At 41.5% G+C, this 18444-nt stretch overlaps 1 protein-coding gene across 1 annotated transcript in view; it reads left to right on the top strand.

Annotated features, from left to right (window-relative positions):
• ANTXR2 (ANTXR cell adhesion molecule 2) overlaps nt 1-18444 on the top strand; it is a 108526-nt gene that overhangs the window by 64934 nt on the left and 25148 nt on the right. Inside the window, exons 13-16 of the mRNA XM_065685549.1 lie at nt 3039-3080; nt 4112-4207; nt 7672-7839; nt 8801-8881. Of these exons, the coding sequence (XP_065541621.1) occupies nt 3039-3080; nt 4112-4207; nt 7672-7839; nt 8801-8881 (387 nt within the window). The remainder of the gene's footprint in view (nt 1-3038; nt 3081-4111; nt 4208-7671; nt 7840-8800; nt 8882-18444) is intronic.

The raw sequence follows: 18444 nt of genomic DNA, 5'->3' as shown, positions 1-18444 counted from the left end.
TGTAAGCTTCCCATGCTTCAGAATCAAATGGGAGAGGGGGAGGCAAAAGGTGTCACGGACAGAACACAATGAGTGTCTGGAGCCACATGAGCACGTAATCCCTTCCACAGTGAGCCTGAGCTGGTTTGGGCACTCCATTCTTGCTAGGCCTCAGTCCTGACTGTGTTCCTTGCTGTAAGGTCGATGTTGGGGTAGGTGGACTCCTTTTCCTTGTTCTTCCTCCCTCCCACCCCCTTTTTTTTTTAAAGGCAGTTCACTGTTGACAGTTCTTTCACTCTTCTTCCCTCAATATCAGAGCATACGATCGCATCAAGCTGGCTTCAGGCTCTGGTGCTGACATTTCCTAATGCCCACATCACGCGAACATTTGAAAAGTGTTAATGAGCAGATCAAAGGGACTGTTGCCTGAAGCAACTAACTTTTTTTCTTTCTGTAAGAAATCGGCTCTTCTCCAAATTCAATTCTTCATTCTTTGCAACTAAGTAAATGAGATGCAGCCTTGCCTGGTGATGTCGATGATGATAAGCCAAAACAAAATTAGGAAGTGAACCCTCGCTACCTGGGGTTAATAAGACAGCAGCATTATTCAATCTTCCCTATTTAAACCATCTGAATCAAGTTCAGGAAAAGGTAATTTGCAGTATTAAGTTCTCCAGTATGTGCAGTTTCATGCTACATTTGCATTCTTTTCTGCCAAAAACTGCATCGGTTCCTTGGATTTCTGTTTCTTAAAAATGGCTTTCTGCTAAAAAATGGCTTATAAGTGGCTTTCTACTGATTTCACTTGAAATATCACACAAGACTGAAAATAATCTTTGTGTGTGTGCGTGTGAGAGAGAGGGAGTGTGTGAGGAGCCTGTAGAAACATAAGGATGCAGGCATTTGCATTCCACTTCTGTCAGCAGGGGTGAGTATCTGCTACTCAAAGCAGACTATTTTCTCACACCACTGTCACATTTAAAACAAGTTTCATTTTCTGAAGCTATTAGAAATAGCAGCTAATTAATGTATTGGTTAGCTTCAAACCAAGTGTACCCTGTAACTTCGGGGAGCTTAGCAGCTGGCACAGGATTAGATCCTTCATTTACAGAATCAAACAAAAACTGCCACTGACTTGGGACTTTTAAAGCCCAGTGAGGTACACCTGTAGTTTTTCTTGGTTCACTGGGGTAGAAATGTTGATTCCGTAAATATCAATATGCACAGGGCCCAAGCGAACTTTAGTATGTGCCACAAAGAAGTTTGTCTTTGTTTGGGGGAGATTCAGAATTATAGAACTGTAGAAAGTGGAGTGATAATACTATTTAATGCATATTTATATATGCATATAATACCATTTAATGCATATTTCTATAAAGCCACAAGCTAGCTAGGCCTTCCCCCTGTACAGCTTGCAGTCTTGGCAGCAAAACCCATTTTTTGAGCTAATCATTAGAGATGGACAAAAGGGAGATAGGAACGTGAATTGAAGAAGATAAGGTGACCCTTAATACACTGAAATACTGCTTCACCGTTTCCAGTCTTCTAATTGCTGTCAGTGAGAATTAAATGTCTTTGTGCCCTGGAATACCTTGCTCAGCATGCAAGTATCTCACAGATTCTGGCCTGTGATCCCTCTGTGTTGTTGGCTCTTGTAAAATGAGGGCAGTAATTCCAAGCTGGTTCTCAGGAATGTTTCACTGATGAAATAATCCATTTCTGTTAAGTAACCTGAAAATTCCTGATGGGTGGAAAGAAAAAGTATTTAGCACTAATTCATGAAAAGTAATGTCTGACACTGTAGCAGCAAAGGGTGTCTGGTTAAAATCCATAGTTGGCTTTTCAGTCCACTCTAAGTGCTCTGAGCTTGCTTGACAGTTAAGTATCTCAAACCTGAAGTGCTATGGAAAAATGTTTCTAGGGGTGCCCTGACTTCACTTATTTGACGTAATTCCTGTATCCAGCGCTAAAAGTCCACAGGCAGTAACTAGTGACTATCTTGGTAGCACTGTATCTTGAAATGGAAATCAAGAAGGAAAACTCTTGATTACTGGTCAAGAAAAGTACATTTCTTTTATGTATGAAGCTATATATCTCTGCAGCGACATTATTTATCATGGACAGTGGTGGTCATGTTTATATAATATTAAAGCATAGCAGAAAGAGACTCCTTGATACTCGTGGGGCATTTTTTAGTCATTACTATACAAAAGTCAAGTGCGAAAGGTGACTTGACATCACTAAAATTCTTTCTAGCTCATGAAGCTGCTTTTTCTGTTGAAGAATGTCTCGCATTCACTTTTCATCTGAATTTATCCTCTTCCCCTCCCTATTCTGCTTGGTGGATTCCTGTCAGTAGCAAGGAACTCCCTGAGATGTACAGTATGTATGTGAGAAAGAGAACAGGAAGAAACTATAGGTAGAGGTTTAAATATAGCTGTAAGTAAATAATCCTAAGAGCAGGTCTTAGCCAGAAGCCATTTGAGAAGCCTTGTGACTCTCCCTGCTCCTTGCAGGAGTGCCACACTGAACAGTCAAGGAGCTACACACTTGAAATGATTAGATCTCAAATGTGAGATCTGTGGAAATGCTCTGAACGTCTAGAAGTGAAGCCTGACCTACTAGCAGGCATTTCACACTTACCATTCCACCAGAAATTATTCAGCAGCATGGCATGAGGAAGCTGGCATCTTGGCCCCAGATTAATCAAGACCTCACATAGACCTTGTGATGCTTTTCCTCCCAGGCTTGCTAATGAACTCCATAGGGTTTAATCACTGGCTTTTACTTAGAATGACTGAATCTTATCCGGTCAGGAAGCAAAGTGGCAGACATGTCTGCCCAAAGAGTGTCTGCCAGTCAATTGATGTTATTTTCTATTAGATGGATGGTGTTAATTTCCAGGCGGCCTTGATAGGACTTGGCAGCAGCAGTTGCCAGGTTGCAAGCAGATGTAGGGAACTCAGATGGAAACAGTTCACTCTTAAAATTTTCTGTTGGGTTTTGGATGCTGCCAGTGCAGTTTCTTATGCTTTTGTATGTTTGTTTGGCTCTTTCAGGTCATCAAAGACCCCCCTCCATCTCCACCAGCTCCCAAAGAGGTATGGTATGATGGTGCTTCGCTCATCACACTGCTTAACACCACACCACTCTGTGCTTTCCTGTGTTCTGTGACTTCAGCTCTTTGTCCTAGCTGCTTTGGAAGAAAAAGCTGCCCTGTGGGAAGCCTTAAGCTGAGAGCAGGATGGCTAAAGTCCAAATCTCTGTTCTGCCTCACTCATCTCAGTGTGGCATGAATTCAGGCCAAATTCACAGAAATATTTAGGGGCTTTATCCCAGGATTGTTGAACATTATTTTTCCCATTCTGCAGCGAAAACAGAAAGACTGACAAGCTCTTGTATAACAATCAAAAGATTCCTGTATGACTTAAAGAGCATTTTCCCACAGCTTTGCCATTCTAGACACTGAACAAGCCTTACAAGGGAATCTCTCTCCCTCTTATGGACAATAATGCGCTAGAGGATGTTCTAGTGTCTTCAGTATTTTTCCCCCTTGGTCTTGATTTAGATGATTGCTTGAGCATACTCAAGCATACTCTGACAGTTAGGTCCATGATGAGGCACACTTGACTGAGCTGAGGCAGCCAAGAGCGAGTTTGACAAAGGCTGGCTTAGGAAACTGTGTAACCTTTATCTGCAGATCTGCTGAACACCGTCTGTTGAATCCAAACGTGTAGGGCTGATGATCTGTCTCGTGGAAGACATTATATTTTCTGTAGAAGAAGCCACTCCAAATTCTTCTCTTTGTGTATGTTTTGCTTATTTTTATTTGTGGAAAGGAAAAATATGAGTCAAATAAATGACTTCCAGTAGGATGCACAGATTCTTCATTTGGACTTCCCTGATGGTTACCACCAATGCTTTTCTCATGTGAAATATCAGAAGTACTTCCAAACGTGACCAGATTTTGTTTGGAAGTTGGTGAACACTTGGGGAAGTGAAATATCTGAACTTTCACACCTAACACAAGAAAACTTATTCTCTGTGGACTCTAGTGAAATATAGTAGAAGAAAAAATATAGGGAAGAAAAAATTATCTTTTGAAGTAAATGTTGTTTGAATTTATTGACAGGAAGAAGAACAAGAGCCCATGCCCACCAAGAAATGGCCTACAGTGGATGCTTCCTACTATGGTGGACGAGGAGTTGGAGGAATTAAAAGGATGGAGGTCTGTGTAATGGGGAGATGCCAATTTACTGACACACAAGCTCTCTGAGGCTACAAGTGGTGGAAACAAAGACTTTCAAAGTGTACTGGAAATACAAGGGCATAATATGTGCTTCCTTCCAGTGACGTACGCCTTGAAAACTATTTTACTGTATCAAACAATTTTGACCTCGCCTATGAAAGAACAGCTTTCAGTAGTTCCATTTGACTGGAACTTTAAATAGCTGCCTGAAGACATGCTCTTTCCATCAAGCTAATGAGAAAGAGAGAGTGAGAGCCTTTTCTCAATGTTTTGGAAGAGATTACAGTGAAACATAAGTCCTCCAACTGTGGGCCAGCCAAATGCACTGACAATGGTGATGCGAAGGAGAGGCTTGATCCCAAAGGAACTCAGAGCGACAACAGTGCCTGTCTTTGAAGAGACACGATAGCATCATGTTAATTAAAACAGAATGAAAAATGTGCATCCTTATGGGCACGTCCTTATGTCAGATTTTATAGTCAAGTCAGCCTTTATGGCATTTGCAAAGCAGTTTTCTGCAGCTTTTAACTTCATTCTCCATCTGAAATAACCACTTAGGTCATATTGATGTATCTTGATGAAACTTTAAAGGTATCGGCCTAAGAGTCAGCCTTGCTTGAGTTCTTTTTAAATGCTGCAGAAGAACATGCAAGTTTAAAGCTGTGCTGCTTAGATGTGTTTCTTTCAGCAGTTCAGCATTGCTAATTTAGAAGTGATACAGATTCTAGAAAAAGAAAACATTCTGTGCAGTTCTTTCCAGAGACAAACTAGATCATACTTTCCAAATTAAAGAATTACAAGTCTGGATTTTTAATGGTAGCCGTGATGAGGCTCTGGGAAGGGTTCCAGGGTTTAAATCATTACAGTTTGTAAATGGGATCTTGCACAATGAAGCAGAAACCTGATAGATAGCTGGTGAGCACAAGTAACATGGGTAACATTTAAATAAATCCTTGTTCATCGTGTGGCAAAAATACAGTATTTCCTCTTCAGAGCGGAGAGCAAAAAGTAATGATGAGATTAGAAAACTTGATCTGTATGAGGAATTGTGTGCAGGACTAAGGGCTAAAGATGTAAACCAACTGAAACTGCTGACATGGGCTCTTGAAGGGAACCTCATTCTTGGGAGCTGAGTCTGTGTCCTTCTTTGGGACCCAAGAGTAGTAACAAATTTTGGGGTTGGGTGCCACATCATGAATGCCTGAGCATTTGAGTATGGAGCTTTACTTCTGTCCTGTTTCACTTCTTCCTGCCCCAGTAGCTTCACCCATTTGCGACAGTCCAGCATGTAGCCAGCATTGTTCACTCTTCCTGGATCTGCCGTTTCACATTACTTTAAAAGTTTATGATGCCATTTCTAGCCCCACCTATTACAGGCAGTCAGTTTTTATGTGAAAGTTGTGTTGTCATACTCCACAAATCCTGGTTTCTTTTCAGTGAAGTCACTTTAATACAAAGAAGTAGGTCATCTTAGCAGCAAGGAATCCACCATCTTTCTGTAAATGGTTTTAGCAGTGTTTCAAATAGTTTTTTAACAATCTCATAAAAAAACACCATAAAAGTACCATTGATCACAGTGCAAGACACAGGTGCATTTTAATGAGGCAGCAGGGCCTACTTGGACTTGAAAGCCCATTCTAATATTGCAGAGAGAGGATTCCCCAGTGAGGAGCAGAAATTAAATAGCAAGCCAAACAGTAAGGTCCAAAATAACAGAAAGGTCCAAAACAATCCCCCTCCTGAGAAACAATGGTGTATTTTACCAAGGTGAGTTACAATATTACAGACCAAATTAAGCTCTGTTGTAGTTTGCTACTCTCACTCTTTATACTGGGATTACAGGGGAAAAACACACTTCCTGGTGGTGATAAAATGACAAGATTTTTCTTCAGGGTATTTCATTTTTCTGAAGGGGCCTAGACTCTGGTGTGCCTACGTATTTTCTGCACTTTTTCTGTCAGCACATTCTGCGTATGGTGCTGATGAGTGTGAAGTCAGGTTGCTTCCTTCTCCCATCCTATGCCATACTTATCCCAGCACATTACAGAGTGGCCCTAGCAGGACCTGGAGAAGTCTTACCACTCCATCTGGGCAGCAGAAGGAAGACCAGGGGCATGTCTTCTTCCTGGTGAGCAAAACAATTTTGCACCCCTTGGCAGTGGGACAGTTGTTGCACCCCAGTTCTTCTGTCTACTTTTCAAGTGCAAGGTAGCAAGACAGAACTGACATGCACCTACCAAGCAGCGTGCAGTGATGCTCCTAATGCTTTCCTTCAGGGTGGAAGGTCAGTCTTGTCTGACTTTTCTTACTTAGGTTCTTCTCTCTTCATGCCAGGAGATCCCTGAGAAAAAGGAGTATGCTGGTGAGGTCCTGCAGGAACTTGTTTTCCAGTAAGAGTTTCTTGACTCACCAGCATGTCACATTTACCCAGGATGTAATGTCAGAATTTGATTTCCTGACTTTAGGTCTGTCAGTTCCTCCTTATAGGCTACATTGTAGCAGATGGCATGATTTAGGAAGTCTTGCACTGAAAATAATCCAGGCCAGTTTTACCAAGAACTTCCAAACTCCAGCCATAGCTTTTAGATGCTCTTTTTGGGTCATAAAGTAACAATCTCATCTAGGTTTGCTTCTTTGTATAATACAGCAAACATCTTTGCTCACATTGCTTCACAGTGTTTCCAATGAGAAGATGAAATAAGATTACTGTAGTAAGATAAATCATCTCTCTTAGAGGGAAGTTTGGTTTGTTGGGGTTTTTTTCCTGTATTTCCTCTTTACAGCATAATAAGTACAACCTTTTATGGAAATGGAAATAGGTGCTTGTCTCACCAAGGGCAATAACCCGGGTGTCCTTTCTCTTTGAACTCTTTGTATATATTCTGTATACTTAGGGCAGTGATTGCTATATGTTTTACATTAGCTTACTATGCATGTTAGACTACTTTATCTGCATTTGCTTCAGTATGTATCTTCATGCAGGACTACTTGAAACCTGAGTAGTTTCAAGGAGCTTCTGCTAAAACCTGCTTCAGGTATTGCCTTCTATTTAATTGGGGTTCTCAGCAAACATGCTGTGTTAGGAAATCTGGGGTGACAAAAATCTAGGCTGTCATCAGTGCCAGGTTAAGGTCTGGTATTTTAAGATAAATCTGAACTAGAAATAATACCTTTACATCATTAATTAGAGAAGACTTCCCAGATTTCCTGTCTCCTATACAGCCTGTCTGAACAGTAGAGTTGAATTGTCTTTCAGTATTTCTCTTGCCTTTTCACTACTGAAAGTGCCTGAATGAAGAGGGAACATTTTCCTCAGCACCTCCCCTCTTGTTTATTCATAACTTCTTCCAAATTTAAACATTTTCAATTACTTCTGTTGTTTGCAACAGTTCCCTTGTCCACTGCATACAGCACATTCACGTCTGAACTCTGGCTTTCCTTAGGTTCGCTGGGGTGATAAAGGATCCACTGAAGAAGGGGCTAGATTAGAAAAAGCAAAAAATGCTGTGGTGAAACTCCCAGAAGAACCAGAAGAACCTTTTCATCCAAAGCCACCTAAACCAAAGCCTACCTCACCAGCCATTCAGCAGAAGTGGTATACGCCAATTAAGGTAATCTTTGCAGTCTTCAGTACAAGAGAATTCTGTGCTAAAGGCTGGATTCTACCTAACCAGTCTTTTGCATGCTGAAGTGTAGATTATTTTTCAAGTATTCACATCCAAGTGAAACGTACTATTCTCAAAGCAAACACCTACTCAGGATGAATAGCAAGAACAGTTTTTAGCCCTAAATACACTACATCATTAATGCCACATTCTGTTTTCCTTTTCCTAGTAAGGGTACTAAAATCTGTGGGCCCTTTGCTTTGTTGGCATTTGGTCTAGCTCAGTGTTCAAGGCCAGGTTAGACAGAGCCTTGGGTGACATGGTCTAGTGTGAGGCGTCCCTGCCAGTGGCAGAGGGGTTGGAACTAGATGATCCTAAGGTCCTTTCCAATCCAAACCATTTTATGATTCTGTGATTCTGCAATTAACTAAGCCTAACCTGACACCTTTTGTAGCTGTAATACTAAGTTTTAAACACACATACTTACCAAGAAAACCATACAACCAAGAAAAGGAAAAGATTATATAAAACGATATAATGCAAAAAGTCTGATAAACAAGTGAAACATAATAAATGGCGTAAAATAAAGACACTTACTTCTGTAGGTGCTGTGAGTCGTCTAAGATCAGACAATACATTGGTTTACCTGGGAGTATGGATGTATACCACATCCCTGGCAGTTCAAAAGCTGCTTGAGAACGACCAACTTGCTGTATACATGCTGTAAGAACAAATACATTGATGTGAGAGAAACCCCAGGTGGACACATGGCAATTCAGCCCAAAATATTGGCAAATAAACATATTACTTCTGGATGGCTCAGAAGTAAATGTGGGTTAGGTCACGTGGTGTAGGTGACATATCTGAAATTTGTCTGGCCCTAGGGAACTGGTGCTCCGTGCTGCCAGTACATTTCTCCATTGACTGATTTTGTTGTACTGAAAGTCCTGTTGCTCTGTTGCCACAGGGTCGACTCGATGCACTGTGGGCACTGTTACGAAGACAGTATGACAGAGTTTCTTTGATGCGACCACAGCAAGGAGATGAGGTTTGTGTGTGGTGTGTGTATCATCTGCTATGGTTAGCAAAAGTGGGGCATGTCACAGCCAGGCTTTAACACTTGCTGAATGCTGGCAATCTTGAGACATTAACGAAGGAAAGCACTGCAGCCAAAAGAATGGCACAGCAGGAAATATAAATCATTGGGGAAACAAAGGGCATAGAGAAATGCATCACACCAGCCCCAAGATATTGCAGAAACATAGATCTGAAAGCAGAGTGAAGGACTCTTTATTTTGTGTGTGTTCAGCTAAAAAACAAGAACATGGCACACACTTCATTCAGTGTAAACTCTGTAACAAATACTAAGTCTTTGTTATAACCAGCTATTTATAAGAGTAGAGGCTGGCAATCAGAACACTAAAACTACATCAAATTGAAGTGACCATCTGACTGTAATGCAGTCTGCTTCTCATGGACTTGCACTTCCATACCAGAGGCAACTTTTATGGAAAAGAAAAGGTAAGGAAGCCTTTTCCGCAGACAATCCTTTCTTCTTCACCTGTGACCCATGAAAAAGTGGCCTCCACTACAAAGGCTGCTATGACTGGGAAGCAGAGTTGTTACTTGAACCTTTTATAGTGCAACTACATTGTGTATTTCTGGTTGTTATTCCTCACAAAATTATTATTTTAAATCTTAGCATTCATCTGAGGGACTGATTTATCTTCAAAATATTTTCATCCTCCTAGGACCATTTAGCTTCCTGTTAGTTGCACATCTAAAGAGACATGAGAGTAAATGATTTCCTGTAAATGAGATGGCCCTGGATGGGTGTTGGCAGGTCAGGTTCTCTCACAAAGTAGTAGTGTGCAAGAACACTATTTCTGCAACATACACCATAAAGGTGACATGAAACAATTAGAGGGGTTAAAAGGACGGTGTTACCTTTGGGAGAATGAAAGGTAAATCGATGTTTGCGTTATTTTCTTGGGATGTAGTTTGGTACTGTTCTAAAGGAGGAGAAGGGGAGACTGAATTAAGACAGGTGTTGAAAGAAGCAGAATGTCAGAGTGCAGTGGTAGAAATATCATTGTCAAATACTTGTGTTAGCATTCTAGTTGTTAATGTTGGAAAGTTACCATTTGCACAAACCATGTATGTTACATGTAGCAGAATTAACAACGACAAATCTACATAAAAAATAAACAATACAATACAGCTTAACAGGTAAAAATCAACGTAAATAGGAACATAGAACTGTTGCATGACCAGGCTAAAGATTTGTCAGCCAGGCCCTGTTTTGAGGGTTTCTGACTATTAAGACAGGTAGGTACCTTAAAAGTTGCCTGCCAGGGAAGCCTTTGCTGAGCCACCATGGAGTCAGGCATATGACTTCTCAGAACTTGACAGGAAGACAGTGACCCACATCCTGTTTTCTGAAAAACAGAGAAGTAGCTCACTCATCATCAGTTTCCTCACTAAACAAGGAGTAGCATTTGTAGTGATGAATAAAGGCTGAGCAAATGGTTGTTAAGATGTGACATGGGGCACTATGAGAGTGCAATTTGTGTCTAGTATGATATTTTTTATCTTGGGGAGTGCATGTGTGTGTGTGTGTGTAATCTGTTTACTGTTTCCTACCTTGCTAGTCAGAGATCTCATGGTGTACCCTGATGGGTTTAAGTCAGTGAATGGCCAAGCAGTCACACATATGCACAGCAAGACACACACACATGTAGTTATGTCAGAAGCACTGTTACGGTGAACAGCAGCCACATAGTTGTTTTGATTTGTTGTCTTTCTTTTATGGTTTAAGAACTTGGTAGTTGCCATTTGTAGAAGAATTCACTGCTGAATTGAAGTCCTTGATCAAGTAATTGAAATTTAGTCATGAAGTATCAAAGATCAAAGCAGAGTGAGCCGTTTCTTCCTTCTCCCTCTCCTCTCGTCTGCCACCTCTGCCACATTGCCAGGTGATGCCGAAGGTGGCCGAGTTTGAGGACTGAACACTGTCGCTTTGATTGTGGAAGGAAGTCCTTGGAGTGATCCATTTTTCAGCTATCAGTCCGTGAGATTAGGGAAGCTTGTTCAGGTGTGAGCTAGCAGGTTGTCACTGACATCTGTTCTGAGTGGAGGCACAGGTCCTCGGCAGCCTGCAGCGAGGCTGCAGGACTGTCAACAGATGTAGCTAAGAGTGGCAGAACAGTTTTGGTCTCACATTTGCCGCCTGGGGGCTGAAACACTAAAAGGTAGAGTGGGGGTGGACACAGCTGTGCTCCCAAACATGCCTCAGGCACAAATGAAGAGATCCAATATAGTTTGACTCTGTTGTGGTGGAGAGATGAGGACAGAGAGCCACTTCAGAGACAACTTTGCACTACAACATCTGCTGCCAAGTTTCCAGGGAGTGACAGGGGACAGCAGGTACAGATCGAAGTCCCCACATAAACAGCCTCCATTAAGCCATGAACTCTTTTGAAGGGCTCCCATCAAACATCATAGGAGAGTCCGCAACAGGAGATTTTGTTTTCAAAGCCATGTTTTTCTGCACTAACAAGCTAATTTATAAATGATGCATCACCCTGTGTTCATACTTCTGTCTGTACTTCCTTTCCTTTTGTTATTAAAGGGGCAGAAAAGAGGGAGCCACAGTAGTGTTGGGGTACTTTGATAAAGCAGTTAACTATTTGAGGATCTTATCTGAGATTGTGCCAGGAAGCAGAATGGAATGCATGCGCCATTGCAGTGCCATTGCCTCTTCAGGGAATCGTTACCTCATGCGAACAGACCTTGACACAGGTTCTCAATGCTAGCATTGGGAACTGGTCTTTTCTCCAAATCCTGGTGTTTGTTTTCTGATTTCATAGCTTAGCACCTAAAGGTAATCATCACGTTTCTTCAAAATTGTTATATGACCATGTTGCTTTGTGCAGTTTGATAGTGGCTGAGGTTCTGATCCTGTGCACATTGATGCACACAAATTTCCTTTAAGTCCACAAAAAGCCTATGGCACTTATATTTAAAATGTTGCCCTATCAATATGCAGGTATGTGGGACTGGTAAAAGGGAAAAAACATCAGTAGCTAATCACAGAAAAATTTCTATAATAGAATTAGAGAATAGCTTTTTTAATGTTACAAAATGGCCTAATAAAAAGGATGACACTTGTTTTTAATTTTAAACATATTTATTAGCATTTACCTGCTTGAAAGATTCTTTCATAATAATGGCTGCAGAATTAATACAAACATCTGTTTAGGCTCTTGTTACTTTGTGAGCATCTCTATGTTATACAAATGCATACTATGCATTGTGACTTGATTAGTACCACACAATTCACAGTTAGAAACACTTTGTCAGTATTCTGTTCTCTGAGATGAATTCCATGGTACTGTTCCCCTTGTGTTTCTTCAGTAATTCCTAAGCTTGGCACAGGCAGGAAATACTAAATCATTAATTGTTAGAAGGCTGAGGCTGTAAGTGCCTTACAACTGAGAACAAACACTCCATGATGGCAGTGCCATCATACCCCTTTGCAGCAGAGCTGCCCCTCAGCCAGCACTGTTACTAGCCCCATGCTTTGTAACCCAGTGAGCACTGCTGTCTTGCCTAAGGGGGTAACGGGAACAGGATTGAAACTAGTGGTGGCAGCATTTTTTGGTTTACTTCCGTATTCTCTAAACCCAGAACTATTTGTCCATTCTCTAACCAAAGGGGACCTCCTTGAAGAAAATGAAGGTGATTTGGCTCCTTTTTTATCACTGCAAGTTGCTGAAATGCATAGAGAAGTAACAAGTTGCAGTTAGAGAAGGATTACTGGGGCTGCTTAGAAGTAGTACACGTTTTGGCGTAAAATTAAACTGCACTAGCAGTAATTCAAGCTACAGCATAAGACTCAGTTCAATGGATCTCCTCCTTCAATGATAGTATTGCCATTGAGCAAAGCATTTAAGGTCCTTTCCAACCTAAACCATTCCATGATTCTATGATTTTATGAAATCAATTGTCCCTTGGCATGCCTAAAAGAAAGCACTGCAATTCTTCCAACCCTTCAAGCTATATACTAACAAGAAATTATTTCATTTGGCAATATAGTTTTTATTAGTATCTGTTTCATTGGGTATGATTCAAAAAGGAAAAAAAAACAAGTTCGTTTTTTTAATTCCTCAAACATCTTTTTCACAGCATGGAGTACACTAAAAGCAGTTGTAGTTAATAGCTACCTGGCTGAGAATGAAGAGAGGACAGTGTGTGTGTAACCAAACCTGGTTGTAAAGCGCAGCTCCCAGCTTGGGCACAGCCCTTCTGCAGTTGATGTTCATGACGAGCATCTCATTAGTCCAGTTTAGGAAGAGACCTTAGTTTCAGCTTAGGCAGCGAGAAGCAAGCTGACGGTTCATGCAGTCGCTCCTCTCCAGAAGAGACGTGGGAGCTTTAACTGTCCTGGGCGCACAGATTTATGGAGTAGTCTGATGCTCCTAACCAGATTAGTTCCTTTTCCATTAAGTGCTGAAAGTAGGGCAGCTGTCCGAGCGGCTGGTTGTAAATTCGATAATGTCTGCTGTGTTAATCTGTAGGCTTTTCAGATGAAGAAGGCAGCAGATAACAGGATTAGTTTCACGACCCAGGGTTTTCACAGCCTGAGACTCGGGCGTAAGGGGATAGAGGATGACTTCTGTCATTAATCTTAATTGATTGCCAAGAGATTTTAAACTGCGTTATTAATTAGGAAGGTCCTTAACACACTGTCTACATATCAACATCAGATGCTCTTTTGGGACTTTTGGGACATATGGCCTATCTTATATTTACATTCACACAATTTACACATACATACATTTTGGTATGGAGAAATTCTTATATGTATATATGCATACAAATGGCTGTGGGAGCACTTGCATGCGCAGAGGCAGCACACTCTCTTTGGCAAAATGTAATGAAAGTGAAAAACCTGCTTTGAACAAAGGTTCATTTCCATACAAGAAACATGTATACCTCTATTTATGGTGATATGTATATTAATCCATTTTGGTTATAGATGCCATTTGTCTTGATTACCTTTGATTTGCAGATTTAAGTCATGTTTAACACAAGCACAGCACACGTCTCTGTGCCTCTGTCCATTCAGACATAAATCATGACTAGAAATGTTACCTTTTTATCTTCCCCAGTTTTGGTGAGTTAATGGTTGGGCCTTCGCTTTTCCCTTTTCTTATTTTTAAACAAGTTCCTGCTGGAGAGGCATTACAAATAGAAGTGCATCTTTCTATAGCTGCATCTACCTAACTGTGTGATAAATCCCAGTAACATTTACTGAAGTCCTGACTGCAGGAGAAAATACTAATATGATTTGAGCATATAAACTAAGGAAGAAGACTGTGATAGAGTTGGAGCATTTGGATTTTGTTCAGATTCAAACTATACTACACATTTTTGCAGTCTTTACTTTCTTTACAGAAGATTATTTACATGATTAATCCTAAGTATAGAGGAGATCAGTAGAAATACTTGTAGAAACAGAGATGAGTGATGATGGAAATCAAGGGACCAGGAACTAAGAGAGGTTCTGGGATGGGAAACTTGGTGACAGAATGAGGTGAAAAGAAATAGGTTAGTTTTCCTTTAACTTCCCTGGGCTCCAGTTCTCTAACCAACAGAAGAAAACATCTTGAAAAGACTATTTTTAGAAAGAGTTATGTGTCTGTGTCACTTGCAGGTAGCTGTGGCAGCCCGGATCTCAAGGCTCAGGGTGGATTTTTTATACGCTTGTGCTAAACTGGAGCTCATCGAGTTCAGAGTATGTTCAAATATGCCCACCCAGGTACTCACTGTATCAGTGCAAAGGCTCTAAAGCAGTTGTACATGGTAATCACTGCCTACATGCAGATTTTTTCATTAGCTTTAATACAACATTCTCAAAAAGAAGGTAAGGTCAGGGCACTGTTCCCATGGCTTGACATTGATTCCATAGCTCATGCAGAATCAAGGAATGAAGAGGAAGGTTAGAAGTGGAGAAGGACTATAGCACATATGCTGCTGAATGGGACAGTTGTATGTTACAGGTGGACAGTGGGGAGAAAAAGAAGAACAGTCATCAAAAATTATATTTGTTGCTTCTGATCTTTTTCCTGTGTTCCCATAATTCAAAATTATTTCTGTTGTGAAATTAATTTTTCAATGTCCATGTCCATTTATGGGTTTCGACTGAAACAAGGGAAGTTCAGGTTAGATATAAGGAAGAAGCTCTTTACTGTGAGGGTGGTGAGTCACTGGGACAGGTTGGCCAAAGAAGTGACAAATGCTCCATCCTTTGCAGTGCTCAAGGCCAGGTTAGACAGAGCCTTGGGTGACATGGTCTGGTGTCCCTGACATGGTCTAGGCATCCCTGCCCATGGCAGAGGACTGGAACTGGATGATTTTACAGTCCTTTCCAACCCAAACCGTTCTGTGATTTTATGAAAGCCAAGCTCTCCCCAGCATTACAAATTGTAGCACATCTCTAAATGATACAGAAATCCTGCTTATTGCCACCAAGAAAAACTGTTCATCCTAGAAGATAGACGGTTCATTGTAGGGCACATTCTCGCATCAGGACTGCTTCCCCCTCTGTCCCAGTTCCTCCTTGTTGCCTCTCTCTGATTCCATTCCTCAGCTAGCTCCATTTGCCATCGCCACAGGAGAGCTTTGGCTGACTTTCTTAAACTTAGAATATCTGTCACAGTTGAGCAGATTATTTATTCCATTTCATTAACGAAATAATATCTACAAAGGCTTCTGCCCACTAATAGGCAGTTGGAGTCGCAGGCAGTTGAAGGGAATGATCTTTCTTTGTGCAGTCGTTTTTCCATAATGACACTTGGGGTCAGGCCTGACAACCAATCTGCCACACGTTAGTAGCAGACAGTGGTTCCCTTTGGTCACACGACAGGGATGGACCCCAAGGAGATGGTCAGAGATCATAGCTGGCTAATGAACTTGATGGGCATTTTATTAGGATTATGATGACAACTAAGTAAGACTTTTTCCCTCCAATAACAGCATTTCTAATAGGAAGAAAGGTGTGCAAAGGAACAGGAGAATGCAGTGGACCATGTTTCTGGTTGTCCTGGTTTCGGCTGAGACCCAGCAAATGCTCCCACCAGGCAGCAGCAGAGGCTGGTTTGGGCACAGAGCTTGTGTCTGCAGTTATGGCTGGGTCTTGCAGAGACTCAGGCTTCAGCTGCTTCTCTTTCCTGATGAATCCCTGGGGAAATGGTGGGCTTCCTCTTCCCCAAGGGGAAGCATAGAGGCCAACTACCTCAGTTCTGTGGTGTGAACAAAATTCCATTTCCTCTGGCTATGATGAATGCACACCCCATCCAAACAACTGTAAAGTCACCCAAAACCCAGGAAAAACATTGTGAGAAATGACTGGTAATCTCCTTTTTTTTTTTTTTTTTTTTTTTACTTTCCAGTAAATTCTCTGATGCAGTGTTCTCTGTGCTTTGGTCAAACCTTACTTTCACTGGAGATCACTCAGAAAAGCTGGTTGAGCAGCAGTGAAATGGCTGGTAGAAGGAAATACATAACAGCAATAGGAAATGGTGCTCTGTGATCACTACAACTTCTGGTTGATGGTCTCTCTCCCCAGTTGTGGTTCACTGGCTGTCCTGCACGTTCTGGAGTAACCTACCACTTGTGACACTATTACTACAGAATTGACATACGCAGTAGCAAAAGCAGCAGGAGATTTCTATTTTCCTATTTGCAGAAAGTTATACTGTACGCATATGCTTAAGCTTCTTAGACTTGTAGTAAAATGGTGGTGGTTGGTAAGAGAGGAAGTGCTCACTTCCCTTTTGGCATGAGTGGTGTCGTGGTTTAAGTCCAGCCGTAAATCAGAACCACGCAGTCTCCCTCTCGCTCCCCCTCTTCCTCCCCACCCCCGCTCCCAGAGGGATGGGGAGGAGAATCGAAAGAATGTGACTCCCACGGGTTGAGATAAGAACAGTCCAGTAACTAAGGTATAACACAAATCACTACTGCTGCCACCAATGATAATAATGATAAGGGAAATAACAAGGGGAGAGAATACAACCTCTCACCACCTGCTAACCGATACCCAGCCTGACGCCGGCAGTGATCTAGCCCTTCTGGGTAACTGCCCCCAGTTCTACATCCTGGGCATGGCGTGCTGTGGTATGGAATGACTCTTTGGTTAGTTTGGGTCAGGTGTCCTGTCTCTGCTTCCTCCCAGCTTCCCCTCCTCCCTGGCAAGACCATGAGACTCAGAAAGTCCTTGGTCAGAGTAAACATTACTTAGCAACAACTAAAGGCATCAGTGTTACCAGCGTTGTTCCCAGGCTGAAAGTCAAAAACACAGCACTGCACCAGCTACTAAGGAGAAAAATGGCTGCCACTGCTGAACCCAGGACAGGTGGATACAGATTTGTTTGTGTTGGTGGTAAGTTTAGTTATACATGTTTTAACGTTTTGAGGCTGGTATTTTCAGATGTGCTACTCAAATTTATTTTAAGTGTTCTTCATGCTGTTTGTGAAGAGCATGCATTAGGATTTTAAAGCACTGCTTTGGGAAGCTATTATCACATATTAATTATTGAATGCTATACCTTCTGGAAAAGTTGTTTTATCACTGGAAAGTGACCTTGTTAGAAGCAGCAGAGGGAAAGAGAGATGTATAGTGCCTCCTGAGATCAAGTGGAGTGATGCATATCAAGAGGAGACACTAAAGATTTATTGTCTGTGGCAAAAGAAACACAGATTTCTGCTTGTGCAGTGTTTTTGACATCATACACCATAAAGAGAGATTGGATACTCTAGGCTAAAAAGTGTTTCACTGAAGGCAAGTAACAGACACTTTCCCAGCCCTGATTTTATTAAGTCGTCTGAATGCATGGCAGTGTAGCCTACCTCGTCCTGAGAATTTGATGGGGGCCAAGTCAAGCTACTTGTGTGATAAAAGGCAGCTGAATATTCCTAAGAGAGGATACAGAGAATTTAAGTAAAAGGAAATGTAAGGGGAAAAAAAAGTGTGTCTATTTTTTGTTTTGTTTTGTTTTGCCTTTTTCAGGTTTACGGTTTAGTGAACAAAACCCTCACTGTAGTCTTTCACAGCTGTTGTTAGACAAGACACAGGGAAAGTGCAAGTGGCAGCACTGCTCAGGAAGATCTCACAAACTGTACTGCTGTGACATTTGTGACATTCTCCATTATACAGCAAAAGCTATCTTTGTGGGTCCCCTTTAACATGTACTGAAAAAGCATAGATCCCTTTTGACCCTGGTGATCGCTTGTGCGTCAGCCACACCACTGGAGAAGTCCAATATCAGCATTGTTTGGAAGCCTTACATGGACATTTAATTTATTAACCTCACACTGGCCTTCCCCTGGAAGCTTTTTTTCACAGATGTTTGTGCAGCACTGTGCTTGGCTTGCAGTAATACCCATTTGGAGTGTTCCCACTGCTCAGTCAGCTGGAGTTGTTTAAAAACCCAAGGTAAATAGTTCAGTTTAAAACAAAAGCTGGGGAAAAGTGACCACTCAAACTCATCTCTCACTTGGGTTGGACAGCAAGCATTATGGCCAGAGAGCCTTTAGATAAATCATAAT

The sequence above is a fragment of the Lathamus discolor genome, chromosome 1 (assembly GCF_037157495.1).
Source record: "Lathamus discolor isolate bLatDis1 chromosome 1, bLatDis1.hap1, whole genome shotgun sequence".
Taxonomy (NCBI): Eukaryota; Metazoa; Chordata; class Aves; order Psittaciformes; family Psittacidae; genus Lathamus; species Lathamus discolor.
Note: the sequence above shows the minus strand (reverse complement) of the source record. Positions and strands in the feature narration are given on the sequence as shown.